This window comes from Acinonyx jubatus, chromosome D4 (genome assembly GCF_027475565.1).
Source record: "Acinonyx jubatus isolate Ajub_Pintada_27869175 chromosome D4, VMU_Ajub_asm_v1.0, whole genome shotgun sequence".
Classification (NCBI taxonomy): Eukaryota; Metazoa; Chordata; class Mammalia; order Carnivora; family Felidae; genus Acinonyx; species Acinonyx jubatus.
Window position 1 is genome coordinate 11,921,211 of NC_069391.1, and position 17,077 is coordinate 11,938,287.

Here is a 17,077-nt window from a genome sequence, read left to right on the forward strand (position 1 = left end):
CCATCTCATAGTGAAAGCCACAGTCTTTAAAGTAACTAGAAGGACCCCCTGTTTCAGGAGCTGACAGACTGTCGCCCATGGACCAAATTTGGCCTACTGCCTGTTTTTGTATGACCTGCAAGCTAAAATGGTTTTTATATTTTTAAATCCTTAAAAAATAAAAAAAAAAAGATTGATATTTGTGAGGTGAACATCATATGAAATCAAGATATCTGTGCCTGTAAATAAAGTTTTATTGGAACACAGCCACTCTCATTTGTTCACATCTTATCTGTGGCTATATTTGCACTGCAAAGGAAGAATTGAGTGGTAAGGACCTTACGGCTTGAAAAGCCTAAACTATTTAATATCTAGTCCTTTAAAGAAAACATTTGTCATCCTCTGTCCTAAGTGATCTGGTCCTCACTCTTACTGCTCTGTCCTTGCTACCCTTTTCTCCCTCTACTTATCCTTCTCTAGCCCTCCGCTGACTTTGGGCTCTTAGTTCTCCACCTCACCAGGCACATTCTTCCTTTCCCTGCCAGGAATGCTCATTCCATACATGTGTGCTTGGCTGACTCCCTTACTTCGTCAATTCTTTGCTCAGGTGTCTCCTCAGTAAGGGCTGACCATCTGCAAGGTTGCATTTCCCCTCGTATACTGCCTTAATGCACTTGCACTGCCCCCTTCTTTCTTTTTCATAGTACTTCACACCTTCTAACATACTGTTTAATTTACTTAGTTTTGTACTTATGGCTATGTTGTTTTTCCCTCTCTGCTCTTAAATAACAAAGGTAGGGATTTTTGTCTGTCTTGTTCACTGCTACATCCTAAGAGCCTAGAATATTGGCTGGCATATTATAGGTGCTCAATAAAGACTTGCTGAGATGCGTTAAACTATTGGTTCTTTCACCAAACAAGCCATCTAACTGGGTGGCTACAGTTCTGTAATGTAACTGTTCTGTCAAGGATTGGAAAGGACTGGTGTCTGTTTCAGTGAGGAGATGTTTTCCTGTTATCACTCTGGTTACTTGCTAACATCTTTTTCATCTTGCTCAGGGACAGTAAGTATTCAGAAAGTGTTCTGGTTCAATGTAGCTAGCTCCTACAGCCCATTCTTTTTTCTTTTTCTTTTTTCTTTTTTTTTTTTTTTTTTTTTGATGTTTATTTTTGAGAGAGACAGAGCACAAGCGGGAGAAGAGCAGAGACAGAGGGAGACACAGAATCTGAAGCAGGCTCCAGGTTCTGATCTGTTAGCACAGAGCCCGACATGGGGCTTGAACTCACAGACCGTGAGATCATGACCTGAGCCGAATTTGGATGCCCAACCGACTGAGCCACCCAGGCGCCCCTCCTACAGCCCATTCTATGTTAGGATTGTAGCCATGGGTACCACTCTTGTTTAAACTGTTAATTGGGAATGAGTGCCTGGCTGGCTCAGTCACTTGAACGTCTGGCTCTTGGTTTTGGCTTGGGTCATGATCTCATGGTTTGTGAGTTTGAGCCCCACATTGGGCTCTGTGCTGATTTCATGGCACCTGCTTGGGATTCTCTCTCTCTCAAAATAAACAAACTTAAAAAATAAATAAAATCTTAAAAAACAAACCCTGTTAGTTGATAAAGGACCTTTTGACCTGAGCCCAGTGTTGCAAGGCTTCAAATGACATGGTGGGATTGAGCTTTTCCATCATTCTAAGTATTTTGGGTAAGGATGAAAAGCTAGATTTTTGGACTAGGTATATGTAATTTGTAGGTTTTTTGGTTTTTCCTTATGTACCTTTTTTATGTAGAAAATAAAAGAGAATTTCCAGAGGAACATTGTGAAATCCAGTGTTATTTTTATTTGTGTGTGTGTGTGTGTGTGTGTGTATGTGTGTGAGAGAGAGAGAGAGTGTGTGACAGAGAGAGAGAGAGAAAAAATGTGTGTGGGGGAGGGGCAGAGTGTGAGGGGGACAAGAATCCAAAGCAGGCTTCATGCTGAGAGCAAACAGACTGATGCAGGGCTTGAACTCATGAACTGTGAGATCGTGAAGTGAGCTGAAGTCAGATGCTTAACCAACTGAGCCGCCCAGGCACTCCTGAAATTCAGTGTTCTTTTTGTGTGAGTATTATATATAAACTCAGTGCCACCATGTAGAGAAAGTTTATTTGAAGGTATTTGGGGGAGGAGTATTTGCTCTTTGTGTGTCTGAGTTGATTCATACCCTGTTGTATTCCCAAGCATGGTGCTGGGTACAGAATAGACAGTTAATTAGTACATATGTATTTGCTTGTGAATCTCATTATCTTAAAGTGATCTTGGCGTATCAGTGAGGTCTTTTTCTAATTTTACCTTACCCATCTTTTTTTTTTTTTTTTTTTTTTTTTTTTTTTACAATTTATTGATTTATTTTGAGAGGGAGAGAGTGAGCACATGGGTGAGCAGAGGAGGGGCAGAAAGAGAGAGAGAGAGAGAGAGAGAGAGAGAGAGAGAGAGAGAGAACCGCACTGTCAGCACAGAGCCCCATTCAGAGCTCGAACCCGCAAACGGTGAGATCATGGCTTGAGCTGAAATCAAGAGTTGGACATATAACCAACTGAGCTACCCAGGTGCCCTATCCTTTTCCTTTCTTTTAAGTTTGTTTATTTTTGAGAGGGACAGAGGGGCAGAGAGAGAAGGGGGAGGAGAGAGAATCCCAACCAGGCCCTATGCTCTGCTCTTAGCTTGACATGGGGCTTAATCTCATGAATGAAATCATGACCTGAGCCTAAACCAAGAGTTGGACTCTTAGCCAGCTGAGCCCCCCAGGTGCCCCATCCTTCTTCTTCTTCTTCTTTTTTTTTTTAAGTGTATTTATTTTTGAGAGAGAGAGCAGAGCATGGAGCCTGATGCAGGGCTCGGTCTCATGACTGTGAAATCATGACCTGAGCCTCTGAGGCCTGAGTGGGACTCTTAACTGACTGAACCACCCAGGTGCCCCAAAGCCTTTTACCTTTCAAGGTCAGTTACAAAAGATGTAACATCACCACCAAGAGTGTAATCCATGAAAGAAAAAGTTGATGAGTTGGACTTCATTAAAATTAAAAACTTCTGCTCAACGAGAGACTATTAAGAGAATGAAAAGAACTCTTAAAACTAAAGACCAAGAAAACAGACAACCCAATTAAAAAAAAAAATGGGTAGAAGATTTGAACAGGCCACCTTACCAAAGGTGTACAGATGGCAAATAAGCATATGAAAAGATACTCAACATCCTGTGTCATCAGGAATTTCAAATTAAGCAACAGTGAGATACCACTGCACACCTATTAGAAGGGCTCAAGTCCCAAACTTTGACAACACCAAATGCTGATGAGGATGTGGAGCAGCAGGGACTCATTTACTGCTGGTGGGGATGTAAAATGGTACGACTGTGTTGGATGAAAGAGAGCCTGGAAGTTTCTCACAAAGCTAAATTAAACATTGTCTTGCCATATGATCCCATAATCGTTCTCCTTGGTATTTACCCAAATGGGTTGAAAACCTGTGTCTACACAAAAATCTGCATACGAATGTTTATAGCATCTTTGTTCATAATTGCTGAAACTTGGAAGCAACCGAGATGTCCTAAAGTAGGTGAATGGATAAAAAACTGTGGTCCATCCGGACACTGGAATATTATTCAGTGATAAAAAGAAATGTCAACTCATGGAGGAATCTTAAATGCATATTGCTAAATGAAAAAGGCCAATCTGAAAAGACTACATACTGTATGATTTTAACTATATGACATTTGGAAGAAGGAGGGTTTGAATAGGTGGGACATGGGATTTTTAGGGCAGTGAAGCTGTTCTGTATGATTCTGTAATGGTGGATGCATGTCATTATACATTTGTCAAAACTAGAATGTACAACACAAAGAGAGAACCCTAATGTAAATTATGGACTTTAATAGTGTTGCATAAACATTGGTTGTTCAGCAGTTGTAACAAATGTATCACACTGATGTAAGATGTTAATAATAAGGGAAACTGTATGTGTGTGGTATGGAGAAGGGGTACATAGGATTTTCTCTATTTTTCACCCAATTTTTCTATAAACCTGAAACTCTGAAAAAAATCCACTGTTTGAAAAAGCAGTGCTCGAATCCCCAGTAGCTGGGGCACCTGGGGGGTCTCATTTAGTTTAAGCACCTGACTCTTGATTTTGGCTCAGGTCATGATCTCACGGTTTGTGGGATTGAGCTGTGTGTCAGGCTGTGCACTGACAGCATGGAATGTGCTTGGGATTCTGTCTCTCCTGTATCTACCTCTACCTGTCTCTCTCTCTCTCTGTCTCTCTCTGTCTCTCTCTCTCTCAAAACAGACAGACATTAAACAAAAAGAATAGTAACTGTCCTTCTCTATTAAAAAAAGAAAAGAAAAAGCAGTGCTTGATTAAAAAAGTGAAACACATGCACATGCTTATACATATACATTCCACCTGCTGCATAAAGCTGCTCTTATTTAATAAGTAGAGCACACCTAATATTTTTCTATGCTCTGTTTTTAAATGTATACATAACTCATGTGTTAACACAATGTTTTATTTGATATTTGAGGGCTTTTTTCCCCCTCCCTCCTAAAGCCATTTATTGAGCGTGTACTGTTTGGCAAATACTCTTAGGTATTTTTCATTTAGTTTGAGGTAGATCCTATTTCCCCCACTGCACACGTGGAAAACCTCTGGCTCAGAGAAGTGACATGGCAAATCAGGTGCTTTAGTCTAGGCCCATTTGGCTCAAAAGCCTGTGTGCTATATAGACTTGGTAATTCACATAGACAGATTTTTTTGAGATTGCTAAAGTTTAGCCCCTAACATAAGTGTAAGTGCCTTTAGAGTGAAAATATTATTGAAGATTGTCTAGGTTTAAATTGGCTTTACTGTGTACTTTTGCTTTGTGTTTTCAATTAGGTTATATTACCTCTTTATGCTCTATAGTTTCCTTATGTGTTAAATGGAGATAGTAATTGAAATTGTTGTGAGGACTAAATGAGTTAATATATGAAAAGCTCTTTGAACAGTGCCTGGTACAGAATATGAGTTACATAAATGTTACCTTATTAATTAGTAGCAGAATTTCATTTCATAGATAAAAGAAACTGAGACCCAAAGAAATGAAATTATTTTCTGAGTCATGTAACTTTCTAAAGTCACTTAGCTATTAAGTGGCAAAGTTGAGTTTTTTTTGTTTCAAGGCCAGAATTTTATCTGCTGTTAATTGTTTTTGTTTGTTTGTTTTGTTTTGTTTTAAGAAAAACTCTTGACTCTGAGTTTGGTTTGGGACCAGGAGGCCTTTGTCCTTGATTAGTTGTATGGCCCTTAATATCTATAGTTCTTTTGTAAGCTGAGGGGTGGGTGGCATTGGGCCAGACGATTTCTAAGTTGCTTTTACAGCACCAGCAGAACGTTGCTTTTATCATGGATTGTTGAACTGTGCTATAAGTCCTGAAGTTCCTCGAGCTGCTTGATGCATGTATAGGGTGGTTACTCTCTGTGCTAAATGACTGAGGAATGCTGTATTTTGACACTGGTGATCCACAGTTTCTCCACTAACATCACCTTTCTTTTTAATGTTTATTTTTTAGAGAGAGAGAGACAGAGTGAGCGAGCACAAGCAGGGGAGAGGCAGAGAGAGAGAAGGAGAGCTAGAATCCAATGTAGTCTCCAGGCTCTGAGCTGTCAGCACAGAGCCCAATGTGGGGCCCAAACCCCCGAACCATGAGATCGTGACCTGAGCAGAAGTTGGACACTTAACTGACTGAGCCACCCAGGCGCCCAAACAATTAATTTTTTTAATGTTTATTTTTGAGAGAGAGGGAGAGAGAGTGAGTGTGAGTGGGGAAGGGGCAGAGAGAGAGGGAGACACAGAATCCGAAGCAGGCTCCAGGCTCCAAGCTGTCAGCACAGAGCCCCATGTGGGGCTCCCACCCACGCACTGTGAGATCGTGACCTGAGTTGAAGTCGGACGCTTAACCGACTGAGCCACCCAGGCGCCCCAGCTTTTTCTCAGCATTCTTCCCTGCTTTCAGTCTACCATCTTAATATGGTTGAATTTTTGGCCTTACTTTTTTAGAGTGAAGCACGTGAACTTTGCTATCAGTTCTCAGCTGAACACATAGCAATCTTTTTTGGCTGCTGGATTCACAGCTAAATACTAAATGGTTGAATCTGCTAGAATGGTGGAGTAGGGTTGGGAATGGGAAATGGCCAGACTTAACTTGTGTAGTACGATCTGTATACAAAAGGATCTTTGAGACATATCTTACCATGGGATCATGTTTCTTAACTTCTTTGTATGAAAAGACCCTAAGAATTGTAGCATGTGTGTGTTCTCTCCTTTGTGTGTTATGTGTGATAAAGTAAACCCCATTGATGAGTTCAGTTACATAATCTTTTGTTTTTGTTTTTTTTTTTAAATCAAGCTTCAGCTTATTTCAGGTGGATTTTGTGGAGTCAGGGAAGTTGGTTACAGGATATGAATAGTTTTGCATGTAGGTCACAGCTGAGTATCATTTGACTAAAATTGTGGGTTTGTTTTTTAATGTGCAGTATTGGGGAGTGTTATGTTACACCTATAACTTTCCTAGTCCCAAAAATTCAAAAAGGATTTGTTTTTCTTTAAGAGAACAACTGATAATATTCGGAAACTGTTACAGGCAAAAGTATGGGGTGGGGGAAGTTCCTTATTTAAAGGAAATTTAAAGGAAAGATATTGAGATGAAGAGGAAGCTATTTTTTGTGTTTATTTTGTGGTGTGTAAATAATTTCTGATATCCCTGATATCCACGTAGGTAATCATGTGTTCTGTTTTGATAGTTACTCTCTGTTTTTTTTTTTTTTTAAAACATCTTGGCTTATAATTTATAAGGATTTCATCAGTGCTCAGAAGAGTTTACTTTTACCTTATCTGGAATAAAATCTCATAAAGATGGAATAAAGGGGTAATAGTAATTAAGTCTCTGGGCAGAAATATACGGTGGGATTTTGACTACAGTCATCCATGGGTAATGAAGTCAGGATCTAGTGAATATTGAGGAATTTGGCATAATAGCACATAAAATCTGGGAGCAGGGTCTCTCAGGAGTTAGGGGAACAGAGCCAAAAAAGCATTCTGAATTTTAGGCCTAAAAATGATTAAAGAAGAAACATTGTGCCAACATGTACTGTCTGATGGCAATATCAAATGGAAAAGCTTCATGGTTTCAATTAATGGTGGTATTATATTTTCAGGTGGATTATCTACTTTTTGAGTAGGTCTGGCTAATGCTAATTTCTTTTTTTTTTAATTCTTTAAAAAATTTTATTTTTTTTAAGAGACAGGGACAGAGCATGAGTGGGGGTAGGGCAGAGTGAGAAGGAAATACAGTCTCCACATCAGGCTCCAGACTCTGAGCTGTCAGCTCAGAGCCCAGACACAAGGCTCGAACCCATGAACTAGAACAAGATCATGACCTTAGCTGAAGTTGGGCGCTCAACTGACTGAGCCACCCAGGCGCCCTGTGGCTAATGCCAATCTCTAATTGAAAGTCTTATGATCAATTGCAACATTGTTGCCACCAGTAGTAGTAGTACTTTTTCAGGTAGTACTTCTTTATTTTTTATTCTAAAAAATTTTTAATTTTATTATTATTTAAAAATTTTTTTTTTTAAGTTTACTTACTTTGAGAGAGAGAAAGAGAGCGAGCCTGGGCCAGGCAGAGAGAGTGGGAGAGAGAGAAAATCCCAGGCAGGTTCTGTGCTGTCAGCACAGAGCCCAACCCGGGGCTCAATTTCATGAACCCTGAGATCATGACCTGAGCTGAGTCGGACACTCAACCGACTGAGCCACCCTTCAGGTAACGCTTCTTTACTGAATCTGTGTCTGTTAATGTATTTATCTCACTGAGTATGAGTCAGCCAGCTGCCACACTGTGGCTACCAGGGGGGTTACTTTTTTGGCCATATCACTTAGGCTCTCGGCCCCAGGCCTTCAAAAGATACGTTTAGCTTTTGTTTGAAATGAGGTCATTTTCCTCTATAAAGATTATTTCTTTTTAGTCAATACGCATGTTTATAAGCTCCACATTCAGATATGAAACTGCTTGTAAATAAGCATTTTTGAAAAGTTGTTTTTCTTTTTGTCTTGCAGGTGTATTCCAGAGAATAAGTCTTCAAACACCTTTGCCATATTGTCTCTGAGCTGTCAGGGGACTCAGGCTTATGAGGAGGTACTGTCACACAAAACAGTGTCTAGTGAAGACGACAAGAAAGTGGGGAAAGGACTGGAAAAAGAAGCTAAAACACTATAGGAAACCATGGTAGGTATTATTCATGTTTCCTTAATTTAGTTCTAATAAACTCCAATTAGTTTAAAATCGGAAATGTTAATAACGAGGGCAAGTAAAAAACAATGGTGTTACATTTTGGCTCTCGTGCATCAGACAAAGATGGCACTCCACTATTTAAGCAAAGCCAATGAGTTCAGATTTATTATGAACCCTTTAAACCACAAGATGGAGCCCCATGAGCCTTCAGGCCATAAATTATTAAATACTCATAAATAATATTTTCTAATAAAACTGGTGTTAGCAAACTGATAGAAGGATGGCTTAGGTGACCTTGAACTTGAAATTATGTAATTTTTCACTAGTCTTTTCTCTGAAGTTTAGTTTTTTCCAGTGGAAATTAAAAATCTTGAACCAGTCCTTTAATGAGTGATGTGAATGGTGTAGGAGTTTATGAAGTTTGAGTATTGAACTCAAAAAGTCACCTTTTCCCACATGCTTTCAAAGTAACAGGATCAAGTTTTGAGTGTATTGGGGGCACTGAATCTTCTCTCAAGAAACCTTGCTTTTTGTGGGAAGTTCATACTCAAATGAGATGTTAAATGAGATCGTAACCTTTGGTGCCTAGTGTATTAACTGGTAAAATGTGTTGAATTTTTTCCTCTAGTATTTTGGTTCTGGAGGATGTTGTGTGAATTTTTTCCCTAAGTATAAGTGAGAAAAGGCTTAAAAAAGATGTTATAAGTGGGAGAAAAAGCACAAAAATACTAATCATCAGTATGTTTGAAATATGTTGTTTAGCAAGCCTGATGGTATTTCTTTAAGTGTTAGTTAATTTTTAAAAAATTTGTTCTAGGGATTATAACTTAGTTGATTTCCTCTTTAGAGAAGAAATTCTCCAAATATTTTAGTTCTGGATGGTGGGGCAAATGTTAACTTGGGATTTTCTCTGTCATTTAGTTTTAGTTGAGATGTAAGAAAGGACACTGGGACTTGATGTTTTCTCGAATATGAAATATTTGCCTCTTCAGCTCATTTATTTATTATAGTCTTGATATTTTTACAATTTATATGTTTCTTAATATTATTTGTCATAGTTAATAAAAAAAATTCCTTTCCTAGTTTATTCATTTTAAATTTAGGTTTTCTGGTGTAGTAATTTAATTGGTTGGTAGGTGTTTTCCAGTGCTATTGCTTTACTTCTTAGATCTTAGATCTGAATGGAAACTTTCTGTTTCTGCATAGTTCTTTTCCAATTTAAATGTATAAATCTTTAAACAAATCCATTTGGACCTTGTTAGGGTAAATAAGATGCCCCCTCCTTTTTTTTGTCCTACCTCTTATTCTTCCATTCATCGTTTCATGCTGCTTGTCCTGTCACATCCAGTAGACTCATGGATTTAAGATTTTGGATTTAACATTGCCAGTCTATGTTATTTGTGAGGGAAACACCAAAGGTTTGTGGTATGTAGCGATATGTAATTTTGTTAAGGTGAAGCCAGTATGGAGGACTGAGTAATTTAGCTAACTAAGTAATTTAGTAACTCACCCTACAACTAAATAACAGAGAAGATCCCAAGTTAACATCTACCTCCCATGGCCTGGGGCCATCCAGAACTAAAAAATTAGTAAATTTCTTCTTGTCTAAAGAGCAAATCAAGTAATTTAATAATTTATCCCTAGAACAACTTAGCGTCTCCAATTTGTTATAGGTCTGTTTTGTTTTCTTGTTACTTATTTAGGGATATGAGAGTAAATCTAAAGAAATGATGAAAAAGTTTATTTCTTTGTGGGAAAAGGCTCCAATTAAAAAACTGGTTGTGAACTTTGAGCAAGGAGAAAATCTGGACAGAAATGGTTTTTATCTAGAAAAAAAGCTTTGTGATTGATTTTTATCCTTTTATTATATTTGAGGGTTTCAAAGGATTATTTACCTTTATAGTTTGCTTCATTTTATAGGGGACAGTAATACTATAGTATTTACTAGTGTCCAAATTAGTATGATTTTTAAACATTAATACTCAAAAACAAAACAAAAGAGACAGGACTGATAAAGAATTGAGAATTTATTTTGTGGTAGCCTTTAAAACAAAATATTTATCGGGGCGCCTGGGTAGCTCAGTCAGTTAAGCGTCCGACTTCAGCTCATGTCATGATTTTGCAGCCCGTGAGTTCGAGCCCCGTGTTGGGCGCTGTGCTGATGGCTCAGAGCCTGGAGCCTGCTTGGGATTCTGTGTCTCCCTCTCTCTCTGCCCCTCTCTCTCATGCTCTGTCTCTCTCTCTAACTCTCAAAAATGAATAAATGTTAAAAAAAAAAAATTTAAAAAAACCCAACAAAATATTTATCATCTAGCACATAAAAGTTCATATAAAGACACTATAGCCACCCTTTAAATGGAATACTTTGGGCTTTATGGAAACTGAACTATCTTATCCCTGTTCATTTTGCAGTGTACTGTTACAGGTGTCTTCATGGTATTTGTAAATTTGGAAGTATTCAAAAGTTTTTGGAAGTGTGAGTCATGAGTGTGGAGGATATAGTCTATTAAATTTTCATGAAATTCATTCTATTTCTAGGCTCTAATCTGCTCCACTGATTTCTGGGCCAGCGTGTCACTTCAATTACTGCTTTTTAAATTTTTGATATTTTGTTTTCGTGTAATTATACCACTCATCCATCTTTGTAGAATATTTCTTGATGGTTTCATTGATTTTTTTTTTCCCCCCAAAGGAGCTTTAAAATGATTTTTGTTGAGTATTAAGTAAATCTATCTTGAGGGGATTTTGATTGAGAATGTAATACATTTGTAAATTACTTTGGGAAGTTGATTCTTTTGCAGTATATATTTTCCCCCTTCTGGAGTTTGGAATGTCTCCTACAAATCTATTTTAAAAATCAAGGCCTTGCACCAGAGGTTTCAATGCCAAATAGTAAATAGATTTCTAATGTGATCCATAGTTTTTCTATAGTGTTGACACATTAACTTTGTATTTTATATTATTACTGTATTATGAAATCTCAATTTTTTAAGGTGCCAAAGTCCTCAGCAATTTGGAAAGGAATGACTGGTTATCATGAGTCACCATCATGCATTTCTAGATACTTTCTCAAAGCTAAGAAGTATCTGTTTCTTGTAGATGATGTGTGATACAGATGACCTTTTTTGAAGTGGTATTCAAAACACTAGATTTGAGGTAAACGGTAATGTGCATTATACCAAGAGTAACCTGGATGAATCTTAACCAAAACATGAAGGAAGGATCTCTAATTTTCTTTCTTTCTTTTTTTAATGTTTATTTTTGAGGGCATGAGTGAGAGAGGGTGTAGGGGATGGACAGAGAGAGAGGGAGACATAAAACCCAAAGTGGGCTTCGCCCTGACAGCAGAGAGCCCAATTCGGGACTTGAACTCACTAACTGTGAGATCATGACCTGAGCTAAGGTCGGATGTTTAACCAAATGAGCCACCCAGGTGCCCTGGGATCTCTAATTTTCTGATGTGGTTTAGTAGAATGAGGTTTTTCTTCATATTCCTGTGCAATTTTTTTATTGTCTCAACATTAATTGTTTCACAGTAGTTTGATAATTAATGCTATGATTTGACTTAAATATTCAATATTTGCATATCCTACTTTTCAGGTAATATTCCTTGTATTGAAGTAATTGTTTTCTTTCTTCTTCTGACAGAGATCTATTAGATCTTTTGCCAATGATGATCGCCATGTAATGGTGAAACATTCAACAATCTATCCATCTCCAGAGGAACTTGAAGCTGTTCAGAATATGGTGTCTACTGTTGAATGTGCTCTTAAACATGTCTCAGATTGGCTTGATGAAACAAATAAAGGCACAAAAGCAGAGGGTGAGACAGAAGTGAAGAAGGATGAGGCCGTAGACACCTATTCCAAGTGAGTGTGGCCTGACCTTTGTGGTGCTTTACTGCAGCGCTCAGAAAAGCTCAGGGTTCTCTTCCACTGGGCTATGTTAGGTTGTTTAGGTTTTCTCATTTATATGACCGTAGACAAGGAAGTAAATGTTTGTGGAATTTTTCTGAGTTACATTTGAAACGAAAGCAAGAAAAGAATAATTAGACCAGAAAGAGAGGATGGACTTGTTCAGGATGCCTTTTGAGAGTGCACCAAGCCCTTTAAAACTGTCATTTCTGGAGATTATGAAATGTCACCTTTTTCATGTGTTGGCTTAGCCTCCTAAATTCAGAAATAAATAGTTGTGTTTTGGGTCTCTGGGGAAATCATAAAATGTCATTTTTTTTTAAAGGTATTTAAAAATCCTGGTGGAAAAGAGAGAATGCAGGAAAATGTGTTCTAAATGTATTTTTGACCATATCTACCTTGTTGATTCCTAGTGTTCAGCACAGTGTCTTGCACTTAGTAAATGCTCATTGGGTATTTGAGGAATGAATGAAGGACTAATGGGAGCCAGAGCCTTCAGCTTTATAGCAGAGTATTCTCAGTGTTGTAACAATAGTAAGAGATGAGTTAGATGAAGCCGCAGGATAACTGCAATCAGATCATGGAACTCTGTGTGCCGTAATAGTAAGCTTCTTGTCTTGAGCAGTGTCATTATGATTGGAATGAGTATGATTTACTTTAAAGGAGAAGCTCATTTGACTTACTGTATTTATAGGATTAAGAGCATTGCTTTGGCTGCAACTTATAAATTGAACATGGAGGTTATAGAATTTTTTCTTCAGCTTTCATTTCTAAGTGTTAGATAAATAAGAGGATGAATGCCTGGGTGGCTCAGTCGGTTGAGCGTCTGACTCTTGATTCTGGATCAGGCCATGATCCCAAGGTTGTGGGATTGAGCCCTGCGTCAGGCTCCACGCTGAGCACAGAGCCTGCTTAAGATTCTCTTTCTCCCTCTCCCTCTGTGTGCACGCGCTCTCTCTGAAATAAACAAAGAAACAAAAGTGATAAATAGATAAAGAATAGTGGGGAAGTATTGATAAATTGATTTTCTTCACTGACAGTGTAACCTTTTCATCTTCAGATGCAAGGTAATCAGTTTCAGTTTTCAGTTGAACCACATAATTCTTTAACCTTGTTAACTCTTTGCAGGTAATGTCTACATTGTGTATAGTCCTACCCTTGTCAGTTTGAAGGTTCTTGGCAGTAATTTTTTTCTTGTATATTACGGTTTTAAAGTAGATACTTCCAAATTTTGAGGTTTATGTTAATTAGTAGTAGAATCCAGTAATCTAGCCCCAGTCTCTGTGCAAATTGAATAGTCATGCACTCCATATTTAAATTGTACTTTGGAATGTGTTTATGCCCTTTCAAAAACTTTTTTAAAATTTTGATGAAATGTGTATAACAAAATTTGCCATTTTTTTCCATTTTATTTTTATTTATCTATTTAAAAATTTTTTAATGTTTATTTTTGAAGGAAACAGAGCATGAGTGGGAGAGGGGCAGAGAGAGAGGGAGACACAGAATCTGAAGCAGGCTTCAGGCTCTGAGCCGTCAGCACAGAGCCCGACGCGGGGCTCGAACTCAGGAGCCGTGAGATCATGACCTCAGCTGGAGTCGGATGCTCAACCGACTGAGCCACCCAGGTGCCCCATACCATTTTGCAGTGAGAGAATCGCAAGCAGTTTCTGGGCTGTCGTGCAGAGCCCACTGTGGGGTTCTATCCCAGGAACCCTGAGATCAAGAGTCAGACGATTCATCATTTTTTTTAAAAAGTGTATTTATTTTTGAGAGAGAGAGAGTGCGTGCAGGGGAGGGGCAGAGAGAGAGCGAGACAGAGAATCTGAAGCAGGTTCTGAACTGTCAGAGCCTGATGCCGAGCTCAAACCCACGAACCATGAGATCATGACCTGAGCTGAAGTCGGACACTTAACTGACTGAGCCACCCAGGTGCCCCAGATGCTTACCCATTTTTAAGTGGAGTTTCATTTATTGTTGGAATTCAGGCCTTCTTAATACTTCTTCCGTTGTTTATTTTTAAGGCTGGACAGACTTTTGAAAAGTGTTCCAGCAGACTTTTGCTTAACTGGATCAGGTCACTGTGTTTTTAAAAGTTTTTAAAAGATAATGTGCTCCACATTTTCATTTGGACTTGTAAATATAGCTCTATGTGTGGGTACTCTTGACTGTCTTTGTAAAGTCTTTCCCTTTTGTGAACAATCCCAGGCTGAGCACTTTTTGCAGTTCCTCCCATGTGGTAGAGCTCAGGGAGTGCAGAATGTTTGGATCCTTATTTTGTATAAAACAGAGGCAGGCACATCTTCCAGGAACAGAGCTGTTTTCTGATCATAAACACGAATTGAGCTGCTGATGTATGCTAATTACTATAGAGGGCACCAAAGTGGCTGAGGGCTAGCTTCTATTTATTAAGCACCTTCTATTGCCAGGCACTGTTAAGCAGCTTGTACCTGTGTACTCTTTCTCTTTTTTAAACTTTTTTTTAATGTTTATTTATTTTTGAGAGAAAGAGTGCAAGCAGGGGAGGGGTAGAGAGAGAACGAGACACAGAATCCGAAGCGGGATCCAGGCCCTGAGCTGTCAGCACAGAGCCCAACTCGGGGCTCAAACTCACAGTTCATGAGATCATGACCTGAGCTTAAGTCAGACGCTTAACTGACTGAGCCACCCAGGTGCCCCGCCGTGTGCCCATTTTACAGACTACTCAAAAGTCAAAGAAAGGTCCCACTATTTATGTTATTAGGAATATGAGGGCTCTGTTCTTAATGTTAAGTAATACCCTGTGTTTGCTTTATAATATCTCCTATATTTAAATTCAGTACTAAAGTTGGAGTTCATTTCTCTGCTCAGTCTTGCTGTCTTCTGCCTAAGACCAAGCGTATCCTAATTATGATATAGAGTTTAAGTAGCAAGTAATAGTGGTTAGTTAATAATGGCTCGCATTTATTGAGTGCCAGTTACTGTACCAGACCGTTTTTCACATTATGTTATGACAAATCTGTTAGTCTCTGTGATTATCGTTTCCCTCTTCTGCCCCCATTTTACTATAGAATTTTCAGTTGCTTCAAATTTGCATATGAAAACAGTAGCTCAGAATCATTAACAAACTTTAACTTGCTTTAGGTCAGTGAATGAGTGTGTGTGTGGTGGAGTCAGGATTCCTATTCATCTGTTGGACCACAGGTCCAGTTTTCTTAGCATCTTTGTCTCAAATTTCTGTGACTGTGTAGATCAGGGAGAGATTGTATGCTGGTTCTGGGGACCAGAAAAAACTTGATGAAGGAAGTAGCATTTGCAGTAGGCTCAGAGGATGGCTAGGCTTTCTGCAAGCAGCTGAAAAGTGGGGGAAAAAAATCTCAGCAAAGATCTAGGTGTGAGAAAGCATCGGGACCATTTAGGGAATGATAGCTGTTGTTTATTGAGCTATTAATATATGCCGGGATCTGGGCTAAGTTCATTACTTACATTAAATTACATGATATTCTTAGTACCACTCTGTAAGGAAGGTATTTTTTTTTTCTGTTTTACAAATGAGAAAGTAAGTTCAGAAGAGTCAGGTAATTTGTAATTTACCTAGTGTCACCATAGTGAGTGGCAGAGCCAGAATCTGGACCAGGAAGTCATGTTGTCTTCTCAGTCGCCTCCCAGGATGCTAAATGCTTACTTAAGTGTTCAGTGGGACACATGGAAAGAAATAGGCAAAGTGCCATCCATGCAGTGCTGTTGGAAGATTATTCTGGTAGTGGTGTACTGTATATAGTAGATTGGAGGTGGCAGAAGTTAGTCGTTAAGGCCAATGAAGAGGTGGTTATTGAGGTAGTCTAGGTGAGAGGCACTTCGAGCCTGAAAAGAAGCTAGTTTGAAGGCATTTGTTTGAGGGTGATTTGGAGGGAGAATTCATCACTATTACTAGTTTGGGGAGAATGAGAAGATGAGAGGACAGGGATACAGAAGAAGAAAGAATCAAAGGCGATGGACTCTCTTCTTAATATCAAATAATTTCCTATTTGGATCACTTTATTTTTTTTTCTTTTTTTTTCTTTTTTTTTTATATATGAAATTTATTGTCAAATTGGTTTCCATACAACACCCAGTGCTCATCCCAAAAGGTGCCCTCCTCAATACCCATCACCCACCCTCTCCTCCCTCCCACCCCCCATCAACCCTCAGTTTGTTCTCAGTTTTTAACAGTCTCTTATGCTTTGGCTCTCTCCCACTCTAACCTCTTTTTTTTTTTTTTTTTTTTTCCCTTCCCCTCCCCCATGGGTTCCTGTTAAGTTTCTCAGGATACACATAAGAGTGAAACCATATGGTATCTGTCTTTCTCTGTATGGCTTATTTCACTTAGCATCACACTCTCCAGTTCCATCCACGTTGCTACAAAAGGCCATATTTCATTTTTTCTCATTGCCACGTAGTATTCCATTGTGTATATAAACCACAATTTCTTTATCCATTCATCAATTGATGGACATTTAGGCTCTTTCCGTAATTTGGCTATTGTTGAGAGTGCTGCTATGAACATTGGGGTACAAGTGCCCCTATGCATCAGTACTCCTGTATCCCTTGGATAGATTCCTAGCAGTGCTATTGCTGGGTCATAGCGTCGGTCTATTTTTAATTTTCTGAGGAACCTCCACACTGCTTTCCAGAGCGGCTGCACCAATTTGCATTCCCACCAACAGTGCAAGAGGGTTCCCGTTTCTCCACATCCTCTCCAGCATCTATAGTCTCCTGATTTGTTCATTTTGGCCACTCTGACTGGCGGGATCACTTGCTTTAAAACCCTTTTTCTTTCTGTATTCATACTACCCTTACAGTTTTTTTATTGATTTAATGTTTATTGCATCTCGAAGGTGTGCCAGCCACTTAACCAGTCTGGA

At 38.8% G+C, this 17,077-nt stretch overlaps 1 protein-coding gene across 8 annotated transcripts in view; it reads left to right on the top strand.

Annotated features, from left to right (window-relative positions):
* The window catches only part of STRBP (spermatid perinuclear RNA binding protein), a 155,631-nt gene that overhangs the window by 69,878 nt on the left and 68,676 nt on the right, over window positions 1-17,077 (top strand). For all 8 annotated transcript variants that reach the window (XR_008290955.1, XR_008290957.1, XR_008290956.1 and 5 more), the window contains exons 2-3: window positions 8,109-8,277; window positions 11,932-12,152. Coding sequence is in view for 5 of the 8 variants with exons in the window: in XM_053204656.1 (XP_053060631.1) it covers window positions 8,275-8,277; window positions 11,932-12,152 (224 nt within the window). In the remaining 3 variants the exon portion in view is untranslated. The remainder of the gene's footprint in view (window positions 1-8,108; window positions 8,278-11,931; window positions 12,153-17,077) is intronic.